This window comes from Mus caroli, unplaced genomic scaffold (genome assembly GCF_978045245.1).
Source record: "Mus caroli unplaced genomic scaffold, Mus_caroli_1 scaffold_3, whole genome shotgun sequence".
NCBI classification, from domain to species: Eukaryota; Metazoa; Chordata; class Mammalia; order Rodentia; family Muridae; genus Mus; species Mus caroli.
In genome coordinates this window covers 11147239-11164044 of record NW_028227258.1, presented here as the reverse complement: position 1 = coordinate 11164044, position 16806 = coordinate 11147239, and the positions used below count along the sequence as shown (strand labels likewise).

General features: G+C 40.5%; 1 protein-coding gene across 24 annotated transcripts in view; it reads right to left on the bottom strand.

The window, feature by feature from the left end:
- Positions 1 to 16806, bottom strand: part of Adgrl2 (adhesion G protein-coupled receptor L2) — a 203100-nt gene that overhangs the window by 24952 nt on the left and 161342 nt on the right. For 13 of the 24 annotated variants that reach the window (XM_085835423.1, XM_029475092.2, XM_021157243.3 and 10 more), the window contains exons 6-10: positions 12288 to 12581; positions 11622 to 11725; positions 10566 to 10751; positions 9685 to 9723; positions 6765 to 6948 (exon numbers count right to left, since the gene is read on the bottom strand). In XM_085835423.1, the coding sequence (XP_085691549.1) occupies positions 6765 to 6948; positions 9685 to 9723; positions 10566 to 10751; positions 11622 to 11725; positions 12288 to 12581 (807 nt within the window). The remainder of the gene's footprint in view (positions 1 to 6764; positions 6949 to 9684; positions 9724 to 10565; positions 10752 to 11621; positions 11726 to 12287; positions 12582 to 16806) is intronic. The other 11 variants (XM_085835426.1, XM_021157245.3, XM_085835438.1 and 8 more) reach the window with 3 other exon arrangements.

The window sequence follows — 16806 nt, the reverse complement described above, 5'->3', positions numbered from 1 at the left end:
AGCTGTCAACAGGCAGATGTGACTTCACTCCCGTTGTTGATATAAAAACATCCCTGCACTCTCTGTACCCTTATATACTATTCTTAAATTTTGTTTTGTTGTAAATACGAAATAACTGGTGGTCAAAGATCCTTGGAAGGAATTCAGCCCCAAAATCAAAACACTCAACTGCAAGCTTATATAATGAAGCCCCTGCAGCCCAGTGCAGATGCAGATGCAGACGACTGGTCTGACTGGTTCAAGCTGGAAGGTATCAAGCAGCTGCTCATGTCAGGTTCTTTGTGTGATGGGCAAGAGATGCAGCGGGGAAATACAACTAACAAGTATTTCTCCAACACCCAACAAAAAGGCCCAGAGAGTCATCACAGAGCAGCAAGTGGGGACAACATGAGAAATATGAGTTCAAACTCATCTTCAGTTACACAGAGCTTCCCAAGCCCACCTGGCCAGATGAGGCCCTGCCAATACAACCAAACAGAGCAAAATACTCACCACACACGTGCATGTGGGCACACACACACCCTCGTACCTCTGATATATAATTATTTCCTCCCTACATTGAATGGGGCTATAATTACTAATTATTTCTCTTAAAGAGCACATAAAACAAAATATACTTAATTTTTATGCAAATTGAAATGTGCCAGACTCGCATGTAAGAATGAGCTAATTTCATCTAAGTTATATTTACTTTTTAGCTTAAGAATTACGTTCATAGAAAAGAAAAACTAACCTGAAATTTCTACAAGCAGATTAATACTATACATGGCTACTGGTTTTAGAAGAAATGAAGCAATGGTTCTGAGGTAATCAACCTAATCAAAATAGGTTTGCATCAGCCACTAAGCAGTGAGACAGAGAACAGAAACATTCCGGGAAATTAAAACTGACTGAAAGAAACTACCAAGCCTCAGTGGTTTCAGACCATTGATATACCAATTCATAGTTTTCCGCATACTTAATTTTAAATAAATTTTCCATCTTCTTTCAGAAAACAAGATACCTATGTGTACTGACCACTTAAAAAGCTTCTTACTGAATAAATTGTTGCAAAAACAATCCTTAGTAAACTATGCAATATGGACACACTTTAAATACAAAAGCCTGAAGAAATCAGCAAATGCAATTAATTAGTATATTAGATAACAATAGTAACACTCATCAAAATTTAAAAATTAAAGATTATCAGAAAAAAACTGGTATATTTCAACTTGTTAGAAAATAAATTTTCAAAATAAAAGGAATAAAAAAAACCACTTCCTGAGCCGAAGGGTTTCTTGTCAAGACTAATTAGGGTGCCTAATGCCTCAGGATGACCAAAACACACTTTAAGAAAGAGTGACAGTCACCAGTGTGCTTTATTTATCACCACCATAAGATGCTATGTGATAGTAATTAAAAACAAAACAAAACAAAAACAAAAACAAAGGAAACGGGGGGGGGGTGGGAGCAAGGGAACACCAGCTCATTATTTACAGGAAGCATAATTAAGAAATAACATAATAAGACATAACAATGCCTTTTAATTTGAAGAACTCTGGTACTTCAACAATCTATAAGTGAGCTTAACTCTAATAAATATTCGAACAAGACCTTAAGAGTACATGGAACTTCAAACATTGATTTTAAGATTCATATGCATGGGACGTACACAAAGACAGACAAGGAATTTCCACAAGGAGAGATGCTGAAAGATTCACAAGCCACTAGCCTCACAGAAAACAAAACAGAAACAAACAAAAGCCAGGCGTATGAGACTTTACTCCCACGCTGACTCGGTAGAGCCTTGATGGATGTCAGAGACAGGAAAGAGAGCACATGATGAGCTTATAAAAGTTCAGAGAGAACTGGTTTATCCATATGGAAAAGGCCAGGTTAGTTGCTTCTACCACAAAGAACAATCAAACAAACTTTAGAAAGACTAAAGCCAAGTATAAAACCACAAAGCTTTAATCTTATCAATGTACAAAGTTATAAAGGATGGATGGGGTCCTTATGAAGTCCAAGTAGAGGAAGGTTTCTAAAGCAGGAAGCAAAGATAAAACTTCCTAGATATCAAAAACTTTTAGCCCTATAATTAAAGACTAATTAATTAATTGCACCCTTTTACTATGTAAAACAATACCTTTAACTTTGCTAAAAAAAGAAAGGAACGGAGTATTTTAAAACTATATAATCCTCAACAAATTAGTGACCAGAACACATACAAAACTCAGAGAAATAGAGAAATTGTGAAATGTTGAGAACAGCAAATTCACAGATAAGAAAATAAAACAGGCCAATGAAAGTAATACAAAGGGATGTTGCAAAACATCAGGGACACAGCAAATCAAAGCGGTAAAGGGATGGATCCAAACTGATCAACACCATCTATGCTAAAATTCGGTGTTAGCCTGTGACAGTGTAGTGTTTTAAGCAATGAGCACAGAATAGAGAAAGGCCTGGAAAGTATTCGGTAAAATAGTATGTCCTTGGAAATGTTCCTTTAGGATACATGCATGTGTGTCGGTCATCAACTTGACTACCCAGAGAGCTTCTGCATTGCCTGTGTTTTAACTAACGTGAACAGAGTACACTGTCACATGGGCTGAGTGGGCAGTGCACTGATGTTTATGTGGGTTGCTATGGTTACATGCCTTCCTCAGCAGACAGTAGAAAGCACATGCACTTAAGGTTCTGGAGAGCGGTCCAAAGTCTCACTCACCACTGCTTTTCTTCCTCCCTCACCTAAGGCCCTGGATGCGGTGAGATGCAGGTGGGCCTCTGAGGAGAATACTGACGGGGCCAGAGGCCCCACCAAGTTCTAGGTGCGTCTAGACGCCAGGGAGAAGAGACTGCAGAAAAGGTTTTAACAGACCCAAGCCAGCCTCCTGTCTACACAGCAGGAAGGAAGAATTTCCTTTGCTGTTGAAAATAATGTTTTAACTTTTTCTTTCCAGCTATAATACAACTAAGTCTGATGTGACGGGGTAGAGGTATCATTCTGGCTCTTCTGAAAATAAAGGGATGGAAATCTTGTAATAGATGTTTCAGGCTTATACCTAAATTATCCAATTAATCTTAATGTCACAAAGAAAGGCAATGGAACACTAAGTATCCCACAATGTTACCCAACAGGAGTGCCTGGGGTGAAAATATCACACTTGGCTTGATGAAGCCGATAGAAAACTAGTCTATCAAAGGCAGGGGAATGATGAAGTCAGTCAATTCCAAAGGCGCAAACATCTATAAGGGGTAATCACCCTCCTCTTTTCTCTAATAAAACAATAAATTTTTAACATGCACCCTTTGAATGGAAAGGAATTAAATATGGAATAGGTATATAGACAGACTTTCAAATAAAGGATTAATACATCCACAAGAAGAAGTGACACATGATTATTAGCCTGAGAACTTATTTTCTTAACGTTTATCTGTGATTTTCATTTCCCTTAAAACGGACACTGAGGATTTCACGTTCATGATAGGGCATTGTAACTTGCTATAAAATTATACAATGGTGAGAAGTGTAAGCAAGATGGGACTAGGCAGATGGAAGACACTGAAACCTTTCACAATCATGTTAGAAAGTTATGCTAGTCCTCAGAGAGCAAAAGCAAAAGCCAAGTCTCTCACTGAGGTAAGCACTCAGTGTGCAGATTTCTGGCCAAAGACATACACCAAAGAATACATAGAGGAGAACCCTTCCTGCTTACGAGTCCAAAAACCAAAAACATTGCTGAACTAGAGCGGAAGAGATGAAAGATCCTCTATAAAAGGATGAGCGAATGGGCCATAAACACATGCAGAAATCCAAGTGAATGGTATTTTGTTACCTCTAAGATCGCAGCTGCTATACAAGGAGACCAGATCTCCATCAGAGTCACCCCCAAAATAAACACAGGCTGCTTAGTAGAAATGAAGAGCAAACCCACATGAGATACCAATGCAATCTACTGATCATGGGCAAAATTAAAAAGCTCAAGTCTCGGAAAGCATGGAGAACTGATGGGACTCTCACTCAGTCTTCAGAGACCAAATGGACATAAAGGACGCCCCGTGGTAACAGCTAAAAACCTGTGATGTGGACGGATACCCACAAGTGTGACTGCTTTCTTAAAATGGTGCAACACTGAGCAGGAAGACTGAACTACAAGCGTCAGTCTGGATGGAGAGAGCTCAAAATTAACTCAACATAAAAGAAGCCTGATTCAAAGAGGGATTCGAGTCAAAGTCTAGGGACCAAGCTCACTGGCAGGAAGCAGTGGGTTCCTGGGGCGGAGGTGGGAGGGACTGCCTATTGAAGATAAAGAGGTAGCCTAGGCTGATGAGTGGGTGGGGAGCATTTGCTGAAGACGCCTGAGACCCATGCATTCAAGCACACACCGTGGCATAGAAAGTGGACCTCAAAGTTGATAGCAGATGCTGCCCTCAGACACTCACACTGCTCTGTGGCCTCATATGGCACATGCGTAAAGCACACTAGGAACAGAAAACTAACTGCTAAGAAGAAAACCAACTTGTTTTAATCATTGAAGATATAGCCACCCTCTACATTTACATAAGAGCTTCAAAAAATATAAGAGAATAGTAGGCTATTCTCATAGTATGTTTAAAGACAAGTTCTAGGAAAAACAAAGATTGCCTTGTGCTTAAAACAACACATTTTGTAAATAAAATGTTGATTATGAATTAGAAATTAAAAAATATCTTCCATGCTGATAATACCGGGGTAATAAGTATAAAGAGAGAATAAATTCCAACTAGGGGTTAGTACTACAGTAAAATGTTACACTGTATCCCAAATGGATATTCAGAACATCATTAAGCTTAAAACTTTAATAGGAAGAACAATCCTTCCAAGCTCAGAAAGATGTATCAGGAAAATGATAATTTTCACACTTATTATTCTGCAGAGTTTTCTAGAATTTAGACAAAACAAAACAAAACAAAACAACCCAAAACTATGTGGACTATAGACTAAAACATGGTCTATGGATGGGTATGCAAGAATTTAACATGGCTCTTCAAACGGTCATGCACAGCTGAAGTTAAAAGGAAAAGTTTAGATTTCTTTTTAAAATTAACTTTTAGAAAATTTGGGGAACAAATTGAAGTCACAAAATGTCCAGGGCATACTCACTAAGAGGATGGGGTCCACCCTAGCTGTGCTTAGGGGATACCATTGGACACAACTGAGTGGTGTTAAATGTGCATTCATCTGAAGAATGTTAGCAGCTCAGAAACTGTCTGGAGATAATGAAAGTTTGGGAGTTTTATTGATTTTTTTTATTATGACTAAACTATGTGAACACTTTTTGAGGGAGGTTGATTCTTTTAGAGACAGGGTCTCTCTGTGTAACAAGCCCTGGCTGGCCTGGACTCTCTTTGTAGTCCTGTCTCTGCCTCACAAGTGTTAGGATTTATGCATGAGCCACCATACCTGGCTGAACACATTTTATTTTGTAAAACAACCAGATATCTAAGACTATATGGTAGGTACATCTTTTGACTTTATTTATATGCTGAAGTTATGGAATGATTTATAATTTCTATGCCTTGGAAGAAATTCTTAGTATTTTATTTCATTTGAAAAATTTATATATATGAAATAGACTTAAGTTTAAAATTCAATTCAGGTGCCATATTTGAGTTATGTCTATTTTTTTCAGCTGTTAATATGCCATCATCCTATTGGTGGTCATGAAATGTCAGTAAGACAGAGCATTCCAGGCAGAGACTTCATTCTTTCTGTCCTGAAGGAGTCATCATGGCTGCGGATAGAGAAATGAGCGGTCTTTATTTTTTTCATGCGGGGACCTTTTATTTCAGTAAGTTATCTAGTAAACTTTGGGTGAGGTCAACCTCACCAAATAATTATCAATTCTAAGTTGGAGAAATTTAAATGTCAGGCTCTCCCCTCCTACCAAATATTGACAACAGTAGATTCTGACCTTCATTGGCAATATTTCAACTCTTGACTACACTTCAGAAATATCGGAAATTTGACAACCTGTTAAGAAGGCTAAACGTGATAATATCTTTTAATGGGAAGAGGGAGACAGCCTCACAAGGACCAGACTAACCCCCACCTCTTGACCTTCCAAGATCTCTGGAATAGTCCCTACCCCTACATGGTGCTGGGGAATCAAACCCATGGCTTCGTGTGTGCAAGGGGAGCACCTTATCAACGGAACTCCAACCTCAACTGTTTGGTTTTGTGAATCAGGCTCTCATACCATAGCCCAGGGTGGCCTTGAACTCAAAGCAATCCTCCTGATGCAGTCTCGAAAAATGCTGATATTGCAGGTGTGGACGACTAGCTTTCCAGCTATTAAATATGGAATGTACCTAAAGGAGGTGGTGTTTAATGTAAACAGTCGCACTCCAGTTTTATGAGCTAAAATATGGGACTGGAGGAACATAGCAAGTGATTTAAATTATTAGGAATGTTGTAAAAATGGAAAAGCATTTGCCACCTTCTAATATGAAACACTTTCATCCCTTAAGCAATCCATATTCTAGCGTTTAAGTGCTCCTAGTTTTTTTCCTTTAATGATTTTTCAATTGAAAAATTCACACATACTCAGAAAAACAACTTCTATAAGATACAGGCAGATTCCAGCTTAAGCATTAATTTCATGAAGTATGATCAATAATTTCTTTTCCTTAAATAACTCAGCAAAAGAGATAGTCTGATACTGGGAGACGATACAACCAGAACACAATCTCTGCTCTCTTCAACGTCTGTCTTCCAAATTAAATGTGACCACAGGTGCACTCACCAATATTTTCTGTTGGCATGGAGACCCTGGTTGGTTCCAAAAGGTTGTCTGCTAGGACGAATGCTCCTTCTTCCAAGGTATCCAACAACATTGTGGCTGTGTGCGCCTGCTCTGAAGAATTCATGTGTTTCCAGGATTCCAAAGCCTCAGCTCTCAGAAGGTTGTCTACCGTGTCCACAATTGCCTGCATCCATTAGAAAAGTGACCATTAGTTCTGACAGCCTCTAGAACACAGGGGACTGTCAATCACTGACTGGTGACAACTGTGATGTTTACCTGACGTGAGGACTTACTTTCCTCTCACGAGCTGGGCAACTCTAAGTACTATTTCACAGTAGCTCTAACTAGACAGGAGCGAACAGCTGCCTGACATTAAAGAGTCCTTCAGAAAGGAGGCGTGCTTCTCATTTCTCTAAGCATATGGCAACTGTTGCAGGGGTCGTGGGACTCTCAGCAGCAGCTCCGACTTACAGGAGTGGTCACTCACAACTATTACACTGTTTGTAACTTCAGACTTTAAATGTATGACTAGAAAACACTGATGTTTCTGGAGTAGGCCAGCATCCACCAGACATTTCACTCCTGGTGTTCTTTTGAACTCAAGTAGGCCAAAGTGCTTTACATATTTTGTCTTTTATCACGTGAACAGAAGGGTAAGCTCTCTAAGATTTATAAGCTACATTTTGGCCCTTCCCATCACCTATATAACACACATACCTATTCGTGTACATATGTTAACTCCTATGGACTGGTCTGCTTTTACAGGGATGAAGAAAACAGGCAAAATACTGAAAGACTCTACTGATCATTCAAGGAGAGGATATATATATCCTCTCTCTATATATATATAAGGTGCTGAAAAACAACTGAGCTGTAAATATTCCTGCAAAAATATGGGGTGCATTTTAACCCCATGCAAAACGGCATTAAATAACAATACAGCTCTGTGGGCTAAAACACTGGAGGCAAGCACTTGCTGTAGTTAGGCTACAGTGTGCTGTGCCCTACAGAGCTGGACAGCAGAAGTCAGTACATGTGTTCACTATTCCACATCCCTACACATAATGTGTCACCAGGCTGCTATATGCATTGTTCTGATTGGCAATCACTGAAGAAATATATCATGCCATCTACGGAAAACACAATGAACTTTTTTTCCCCTTTTTTTCTGTATGAGCAAGGGGAAAAGTTGTTTGAGGCTATTGTCAGAGTAAGATTAATTAGCTTAATCCATCTTAATACCCCCGTTCAGTCTGCCTTGTGAGCCACCATGACCTCCCTGGCAGGTGGAAGGTACTTCCAAGTGGTGTTAAAGGCTTTTTCTGTTCCTAATGGGAGACAGAATAGTCCAGAATGCTCACACGCATGCTTCTTCAGCCAGTAACTAGACTGGAACAGGAATTGGTCTGCTGAGGCCAGATTCATTAGTCACCAAGAAATACAGACTAGAGTCTCTAATCTAAGTTACAAATGAATCCTCTGTAGCCAAGTAGAAACTTACTTCATTTGCATAGAGTAAGTCTGATTTGTAATTTAAGGAGGCTTATTATTCTTGTCTGAGCAGAGCCGCTCATTTGAAACACATTGAAGATGACACTGGTCAGAGATTAAGGACATATTGCAGTTTACCATGTGAATCTTCTTCTCCTGATGGCCCAGCAAACAACAGTGTGAAACACTCCTTCTTTATCACCATTTGTGATTTCCAGGTAGGATCAAGATAACCATCAGCCTAGCCACATTCCTGCAACAGTCTTCCCTTGCCAGAGCTGGGGGAAGCTGACTCTTGGCCCAGTGAGGTATGTCTCGGGCAACATACTGGTTGCTGCATTCCACACATTAGTATCTTAAAGACAACCTTAACATCTGAGTGTGAACTACTCCACAGATCTGTATCAATTACATCCATAATCAGATTCTTAATTTGACCATTACTACCTGCAACCTGATTTCCTTCTGCCTTTTCTTGCAAAGGGCTCAGAGCCAAAGGTGCCAATTTATAACAGGTGAGATACTGTTCTTGGTGCCTAATCCTTGACCTTGCTAATGGGTCCCTGTTTCTTATGCTCAGCCCTGACCTCGTCAACCAACTTCATGAAGTTGCAGCTTCTGAGTAACTTCTCATTTATAGATGGTCTTTAGTTTGTTCCCCCACTATGTGAATCCGTTCTTCTGGGTTAGATTTACCAAGGTAATATCTAACTTCCCCTCCTCAACAACAAGAAACTTCTAATCTACAGAGCAAACCAAAATACAATAGTACTAGCTTGGCTTGATGGCAAGGAGAGACTCAGCATGCTGCCTATCATGTTAATAAACTAGGAAAAAAAATCCCTGGCCCTGTGGCAGAGAAGTGCCTCTTTGTTCCTGGACACCTGAGAAGAACTCCCACCCAGCACAGACTGGAACCACCACTGCAGTGTTCATATTTTACTTCTGGATACCCACACTCATCAGCCTGCTTCCTTAAGCGAGTTCCCAAAAGGCAAGAACAAAGCCTAATTTATTGAACAGTACACCCCAGAGATCAGAAAGCAGTGACTTTCACATGCACATATATCATGCCCATACAGTCTTTGATATGATAAACTGCCAAGAATATATCATAGCTGTTTCAGGTTGAATCCAGAGATGGTAACAGAAAACAAAGGGACTACTGTGTGCTTTCTTCCAATTCAGAGGCTATTCATTGAAGTTCTTGTAATTTTTTTTTTAAATAAATGGGAATCCAGCAAAAAAGTTCAGTAAACTGTGATTGGCTTGTTCCGAGAGAAGCCAATGCTGGTACAGCTGATATGGGGCACATTGTATAATTATCAAAGACTGAGAACTCGGGGCCATGCAGCAGGAGCAGCAAGATGGCGGAAGCGTGGCAGGCAGCCGAGGAGGGGAGGGAGCAGGGGACAGACAGGAAAGATACCTTAAGGTAAGCCCTGCATGTCTTCTCTCGTTTTTGGAGCTTTTAAGTAAAAGAAAAGAAAATCAGAGGTTAGATTTTATCTGCTGAAAAAAAATGAGGAAAGAAAAAATCCTCAGAGATTAAGTTGGTGTCCTTTAGTTCTAAGGCCACTAGTTACAAATATCCTCTGGGCATCTGGGCCACTCCACTTATGGCCAAAGCTCTGTTTTTGCCAAGTGTCTTTGTATTTTATTTTATTTTATTTTATTTTTTACAAGAGAAAAAAAATGAGAAAAAGTAACAGTCCGCCTATCTGTGGCTAATTCTGGATTCCAATGAACAGATGTGGTGAGGCTCACTCGGTATGTGAGAATGCTCAGCGGGGGTGCTCAGCTTCCTCCCCCCCAGATGGACACACCTTTCTCCCCAGAGCTGCCCCTAACACCAATGGGTATCACACCTTTGCTTCGAGCACTAAGAGCTGCGTGTTTTCATACAATTCATTAATCATGTGACCTATCATCACTCCAGAATGAAGGCTAACTCTACAGCAACAGGGCTGACCAGTCAGATGGATGAAATCACCATTCACTAAAATCTGGCATGATTGGTGTCATTTATGTCTTTGAGGAAGTGGAGAAATGAGCACACTGGGAAGTTAGTTGCATCTCTAAGTGTGTGTCTTGGTGCCTGGCCACAAGTGTCGAGGGGTAGAGAGTCACCTCACACTCAGACTCAAGTCCTGCAGTGCTGAGATCCTACCTTGTTATAGCTCCTCCTATCTTGTTATAGCTCCTCCTACCTTGTTATAGCTCCTCCTACCTTGTTACAGCTCCTTCTACTTTGTTACAGCTTCTCCTACCTTGTTATAGCTCCTCCTACCTTGTTATAGCTCCTCCTACCTTGTTATAGCTCCTCCCAGCTGAATCCTTCTCACTCGGCTTCAGCTCCTGCAGCTGAGCATCCAGGATGTCCACCAACTGTTCCATCAGCCTCACAGAGGAGCTCACGTCCCCTGCAAACACATGCCCCTTGGTGTGCTTAGCTAGTTCATTGGCCAGACTCGCAGCATTCTCTCCACTTCTGATCTGAAAAGGCAGTGCACAGTATCTCAGTAAACTATCTGTGGCTTTTTAGTTCTTAAAGCACCTCTGTTTTGGTGGGGGAAAAAAACATTTGCAAATATGTCAAAATCTGCAACTAATTGAGACCCGTAACGTTCTCTACATCTCAGAAGATTAAAGGCTTTTAGATCCTTACCACAGGAAGAAATTCTCTTACACACACACACACACACACACACACACACACACACGAAACAAAAGGAGAGGGCTAGAGACATCCTTTTGTTTTTTGTTTTTGTCGGCTCTCATTTCCCTGCAACCACTTTAAGTTGTTATTTTAATTTTGTTTTTTTGTTTTTTACTTATTCCAATGATGTAGATTTTACATCAGAAGGTAGAGTGATACCTAGAATTATCAACTAATGTCTGTATTTCAAGAAAGCTAGATGGAGAGAAAATTAAGAGTACTACAGTCCAGTGCAAAAGTCTAAGTAGAAGTTTCTAGGTCTGCTTCACGTTCACTTTTCCTCATTGTCTTCTAATCCTGTGTGATACAAATATCTGTTTGCATTCTGTGGGTTCAGCTGCAAACTTAACGATACTTGATTTATTGGGCCAATACACTATTTGTCTCATGAACATTAAAAGAATCAGAACAAACTAAATGTGAATGAAATTAAAACAATTATGCACTGGTTAAACAGCTTAACACAGAAAAGAGCTTAACCCCAAACAAAGCTAACATTCAATGACTAGTTTACAGACACACTATACCTTAAAAACAAAAACACTTTTGTGCTGAACAAAGGCTTGGTTTAACACAGAAAACTAAACTATTTATGTTAGAACGTCAAGTTCTCAAAGGGTACGTCCCATCAGAACATTCCAACCCACCTTCTGGGCCAGCTGATTCACCCAGTGAGACGTGCAGTTGCTAAGATCAGGGCCCTTCGGGTTCCATGTTCCCGTGGAAGCCATGCACAGATACGAGGCCGTTCCTGCAGCAGACGCAGAGGAGAGTGGTGAGGCTGATGCTCTGTTCTGCGAGCTTTTGGAAAACTGACCTTGAGGATTCTAGGCTGGGTGTTACAGTTTGAATGAGTGCTATTGGCAGTAGTTGGCAACAGCTGACAAAAAGTAGCAGGCAATACAAAAGATTATAAACTAAATATAAAGTAAGCATGGGGTGTCGGACATTTCGAGTGGGGCCGGGGGAACCAAAAAGCCCTTTCTTCTCTTGGGGCTCATCCAAGAAAATGGCTGTAATGAGAACAGCAGCTGTAGGGGAAACCTCACTAGAGTCTTGGGACAAAGACTCAAGTTTGACATAGGAAATGGAGAGGCAGTTCTGTGCCTGACTTAAGTGACAGTCACAATTTAAAAACCTTTATATTGTGAGAAAAACAACAACAACAAAAAAAAAACAAATCTCTATTGGTAATATAATGAAATAATGATATCGGCTCGTGTAAATGTTTCTCACTATTGAAACCTTTCCCATCTTGCTTAGAAGATACTTATGAAGCTATAAACGTGTGTGCTGTGTGGTGCAGGACATACCTCTTGTTCCCTTGGGACAGGGTCGCTCAACCATCATCCCCCTTAGTGTCTGAGGCCACTTTATCCCCTTCCAGTCTAACGCTTCGCAGAATCTCTCTGGCAGGGGAAAAATATTTGTTACAGGAGGAATTTTGGTTGTAGAGACTGCTGGAGGTGGCTTTGTCCCTCTGCTTCCGTCCTGAGGACCAGCTACAGTGCTGCTCACGGGGCCTCGCTGGGAGGTACTGCTCGTGGTTGATACTGTGGTTTTGAACAGCTCAGCTGAAGAAGTTATTGTCACAGCTGTGGTAGGCACTATGAAAAAAAGATGAATGTATTAATCTCAAACACACCGTCATGCTCACCTAGAGGTGCTCGTATGTGAATATATGCATGCACATACACACTTGCATCCCCCTTCACCCATCTGTGTTCCCCAAATCAACAAACAGAATTATAGTAGGGAAGGAAAAGAAGAAGAAGAAGAAAAATCACATTTATTACAATTTGTTTATACGGCTAAAAGGTGATCCTGGATCTCGGTGAAATATGGTCACATGATTTAACTGTAATTTCCTCATGAAGCTCTGAGGGTCTCCATCTCTAAGGCTGGGGCTCTTACTACAGTTCCACATGTTGTGCACACCCCCAACCATAAAACTATTTCATTGTTATAGCATAACTGTAATTCTTCTGTGGTTACATATGATAATGTTAAGTATCTGGTGTGTGGGATGGATACCTGCTATGTGATATCACTGCTAAAGAGTCTCTCGAACCTCAAGGGGTCACAACCTATAGGATGAGAACCCCTGCTCTAAAGAAACGAAGTAGACGCAGGAAAACTGTATTGTACAAATATATTTCATAAACAAAACCAAAAGATCAAGGGGCATAAAAAAAAAAACCCAAAGACCCTGTGACAATTACGGATAATTAGGATAATAAAAAAGATCTGAAGTCACCCACACTATATCCCGGAGGAAAACAAACGCTGACATCTTTCCAGCCAGCAGCCATTCTTGCTCGAGGGATTTTGAGCATGCCTGATTACATCCAAACAGAAGATAAGTTTGGCATGCTTATTCTGCTCTGGGTTTGGCATCTTTACTTCACAAAAGTGAGGATGAAAGGGCAGAGCTCCCCATGTAGTCTCTTATCCCGACAGGGCTTTTAAAAGACTGGGAGTCAAAAATCCACCTTTTGCTATCTCACCAGCCCGTAGCAGGCAAGGCAAAAGAACTATAGTCACACATTTCAAAATAAACAAAAAGGAACTGTTGTAAGGAAAGGGTTTTGTCTTCTAAAAAAGTCAACCAGATTCTAAAACAAGAAGGCTCAATCATTTTCTCCGCTAACAACTAAGCATTAAAGAAACGTGTCAGCAAGAATATAATAACATTTAAAATCTGTCAGGATTATTCAAAAGTTTTATCTACATTTATTCTCAAAATCTTACATGTGGGTTACCTTAAATTTAAGGTCCATAAGTTTTTCTTATACCAAAAAATTTTAACACTGATATGCTCAAATGAGAATTTTTACTGTAATCCATCACTACATACAATGAACATATGTGAATTAAAAATTTTTTTTTGTTTTACCTATACACAAGAAACAAGCTACAATACCGAGCACTGAAAAGTATATTCAAATTCACTCCTATGTTTAAGACTTGAGACTCTGTCTTAAAAGCATTCATGAAATTAATTCTCACAGGTTGAGAGCATGCTAAGATGATAATAAAAGGTATATATATCCATTTCTGATTAAATATATTATTAGACTTAGGTTTTCCTCCCCTCCCATCTCACTGGGAAACTTTTAGGCATGTATTTTATTTCTAAGCTGAAGTGAACGGCTGTATGAGAAGCGTCTATGTACATCAGTCAAACAACATGCCTGACCAGCTGCTGCGGAAACCATTCAAACCTGTCTGTCTGTCTCTGTCTGTGAGAGCACCCTCCCCACATCCCGCTAAACCTGGGCGGGGGGGGGGGGGGCTTCCAGTGCTTTCACAGTTAACATTTGTCAAAGCACCACAATCTTTAGCAAAAGTGACACAGGACAGTGGCTGAATCAAGTCTCCAGGAGGGAGCAACGAATCAGAGAGAGTAGAGAGAGAAAAGGGCAGGACAAAAGGGCTTGGAGTTACAGCCCCTTACGCATCCCCTGACACTACACTCATCAGTACACAGGGGAGCACTCACTTACGGATTAATACCACAAGTACTCACTGCTAGCTAAGTATCAGCAAAGACCCAGGCGATGCAAATAACAGGGTCTCCACTGGATCCACAAAATCTCAGGGAGCACACTGCAGCCCTGCATTCGTATATATTTCATCAATATATTAAACCATAGGGAGTCACTAGAATTTGTGGGATGTCGGAAGACTGAAACTTTGTGATACTTCAAGGCATAAATTTTTATATTTAAAAGGCGTTTCTAAGAATCATTAACTTTTTCTTCCAGTAGAGACAAAAGAAGGTAGGGCATCCGGCAATGATCTAAGCTGGTGGTATTTTGTCAGCATTCATAGGCAGATGTCATGACAACCCACAGCCTGGATCAATAATAGATCAAGTCTTACCACAGCTCCATGAGGCAGGCACAGATTGTCTTTTCATACACATGGAAACCTGGTCATGGAGAAGTCAGGTGACTGGTTTAAGGTCACCCGGTTATCATATTAAAGGTTTGATCTTACCTTTCTAGGTAAGAGGTTGTTCAAAGGTGGAGAAAAAGGACAGTCCTACAAAGCAGTGTGCCCTTATTCTGGGATATGGAAAGACCAAGTTTCATCATGAACATGGCAAAAGGTTCAGACTTTGAGAACACTTTCTGAAGACCAACAGTGAGAGAGAATTGTAATACAGATACCAACCCTTATTACAAGGTTCTGTTTACCAGGACATCCCAGCAAGCACTCGGTGGGGCTGACTTAGCACCCTGAGTACTGTGCATTGTTTTGGTGATACCAAAGTGCCAGTGCTAACAAGCACATTCACCGGTACCCAGGAAGACGTTAATGAGTAGAAAAAGATTCTGTCTACCTAAGTACCCAGAGATGATCTGTGGATTGCCAGGCTCTTCCTCTATCCTCTATCTATAGTTTGAGAACTGTTCCCAAGTGCACGAAGGGCAAGTTTACCAAAGCCTGATCGTTCACTCACTGTTGAATGAATGACCTCCAGCCAGATACTATCCAAGCTGGTGAGAAAAAGTGCGCACCCATTAAATTTACCCTCATGCTGCTGTTGTATGAAGAGGGTTTACTATCAGTGGGAAGATATTTAGAAAATGTGATATGTTGAATATTTTATACACATAACAAAGCAGCTCCTTTGCTTACATATGACCTCCTGTTACAAAATTATCAGACTTCTCTTAGTCAAAACAAACAAATATTCAGGAATGGTCCCAAACTAAGTGAGGATAGGACTATTTTGTGGTTAGTATTTGGGATATCGGACCTATAGAGAGAGTAAGAAATAGCAAGTTATATGGGTAGACCGACAAGTCAAAATAGGCCCAAAAGGGGGTTTTCTGAGACCTATTCTAGACAGACCAAGTTAGATGTAGTTTAAGACCACTACCACCACCACTCCAACAACCACAATAACTCACGGCAGAGAATAAAAGCCAAAATATTCAAATATGTATATAAAATATTAGGAGACAAATACTATACTTCTGGCATCAGAGGTTGGCGGGGCATGAGCCATCACTGAGAGCAGTGTTGGACAGGATAGGCTAGCAAGGTCCACAAGCACGAGAAAAGAATGATGTTTTCTCAGCACCTTTTGTACAATTTGCCACATAAAATCCACGGGCTTTATATTTTTATTGCTTTTGTTTTGTTGGTTATATAAGCTAGTCTTGTATTATATCCTGTACTGTCTGCTTCGTGAGAACTCCGTCCATTAAGACTTCACTAGGAGTTCTAGCCACACAAGCCAATCGTTGGCTTGTGGAAAGCAAAGGCCTAATTGCTCTGGTTGCTCCATCCCTTGCCTTATCCATTTCTGGATTCTTCTGCAAGTTACATGTGCCTTATTGGTTTGACCTTAATGTACCGGCCAGGATCGTTCTGGGAGGCCCTACCTTCAGGCTTATCGAGCACAGACCTCAGAACAGAGAAACGACTCTAGAGGTCTAAGTAGATACATTATAAGGAGAGCAAATAAGAATATGGGTCAAACAGCAGGAGGAAAAATGTAGGTCAGGTAAAATGTTTTATTACTTAGGGTTTAATAAGGGGTCAATATGAATTTCTATGTTCTGGGAGCATGGAAGCATGGTTAAGTATTTGGAAGGAGAAGCCACTGTCATGGGAATGCTCATCTGCTGCGTGTCTCATTTTAAACACTAGCAAGTATTCTTTCAGAAAAACACCTCAATTAGCAAAGCCTTCTTAACTGGAACTGTACCACAAAATGTATTAGCACATAGATCATTGCTACTTCCTCTTATATTTAATGAAACCAGTAGGCAGGCCATCATGCTATGGTGAATGGGATCTATACTCAGTGAACAG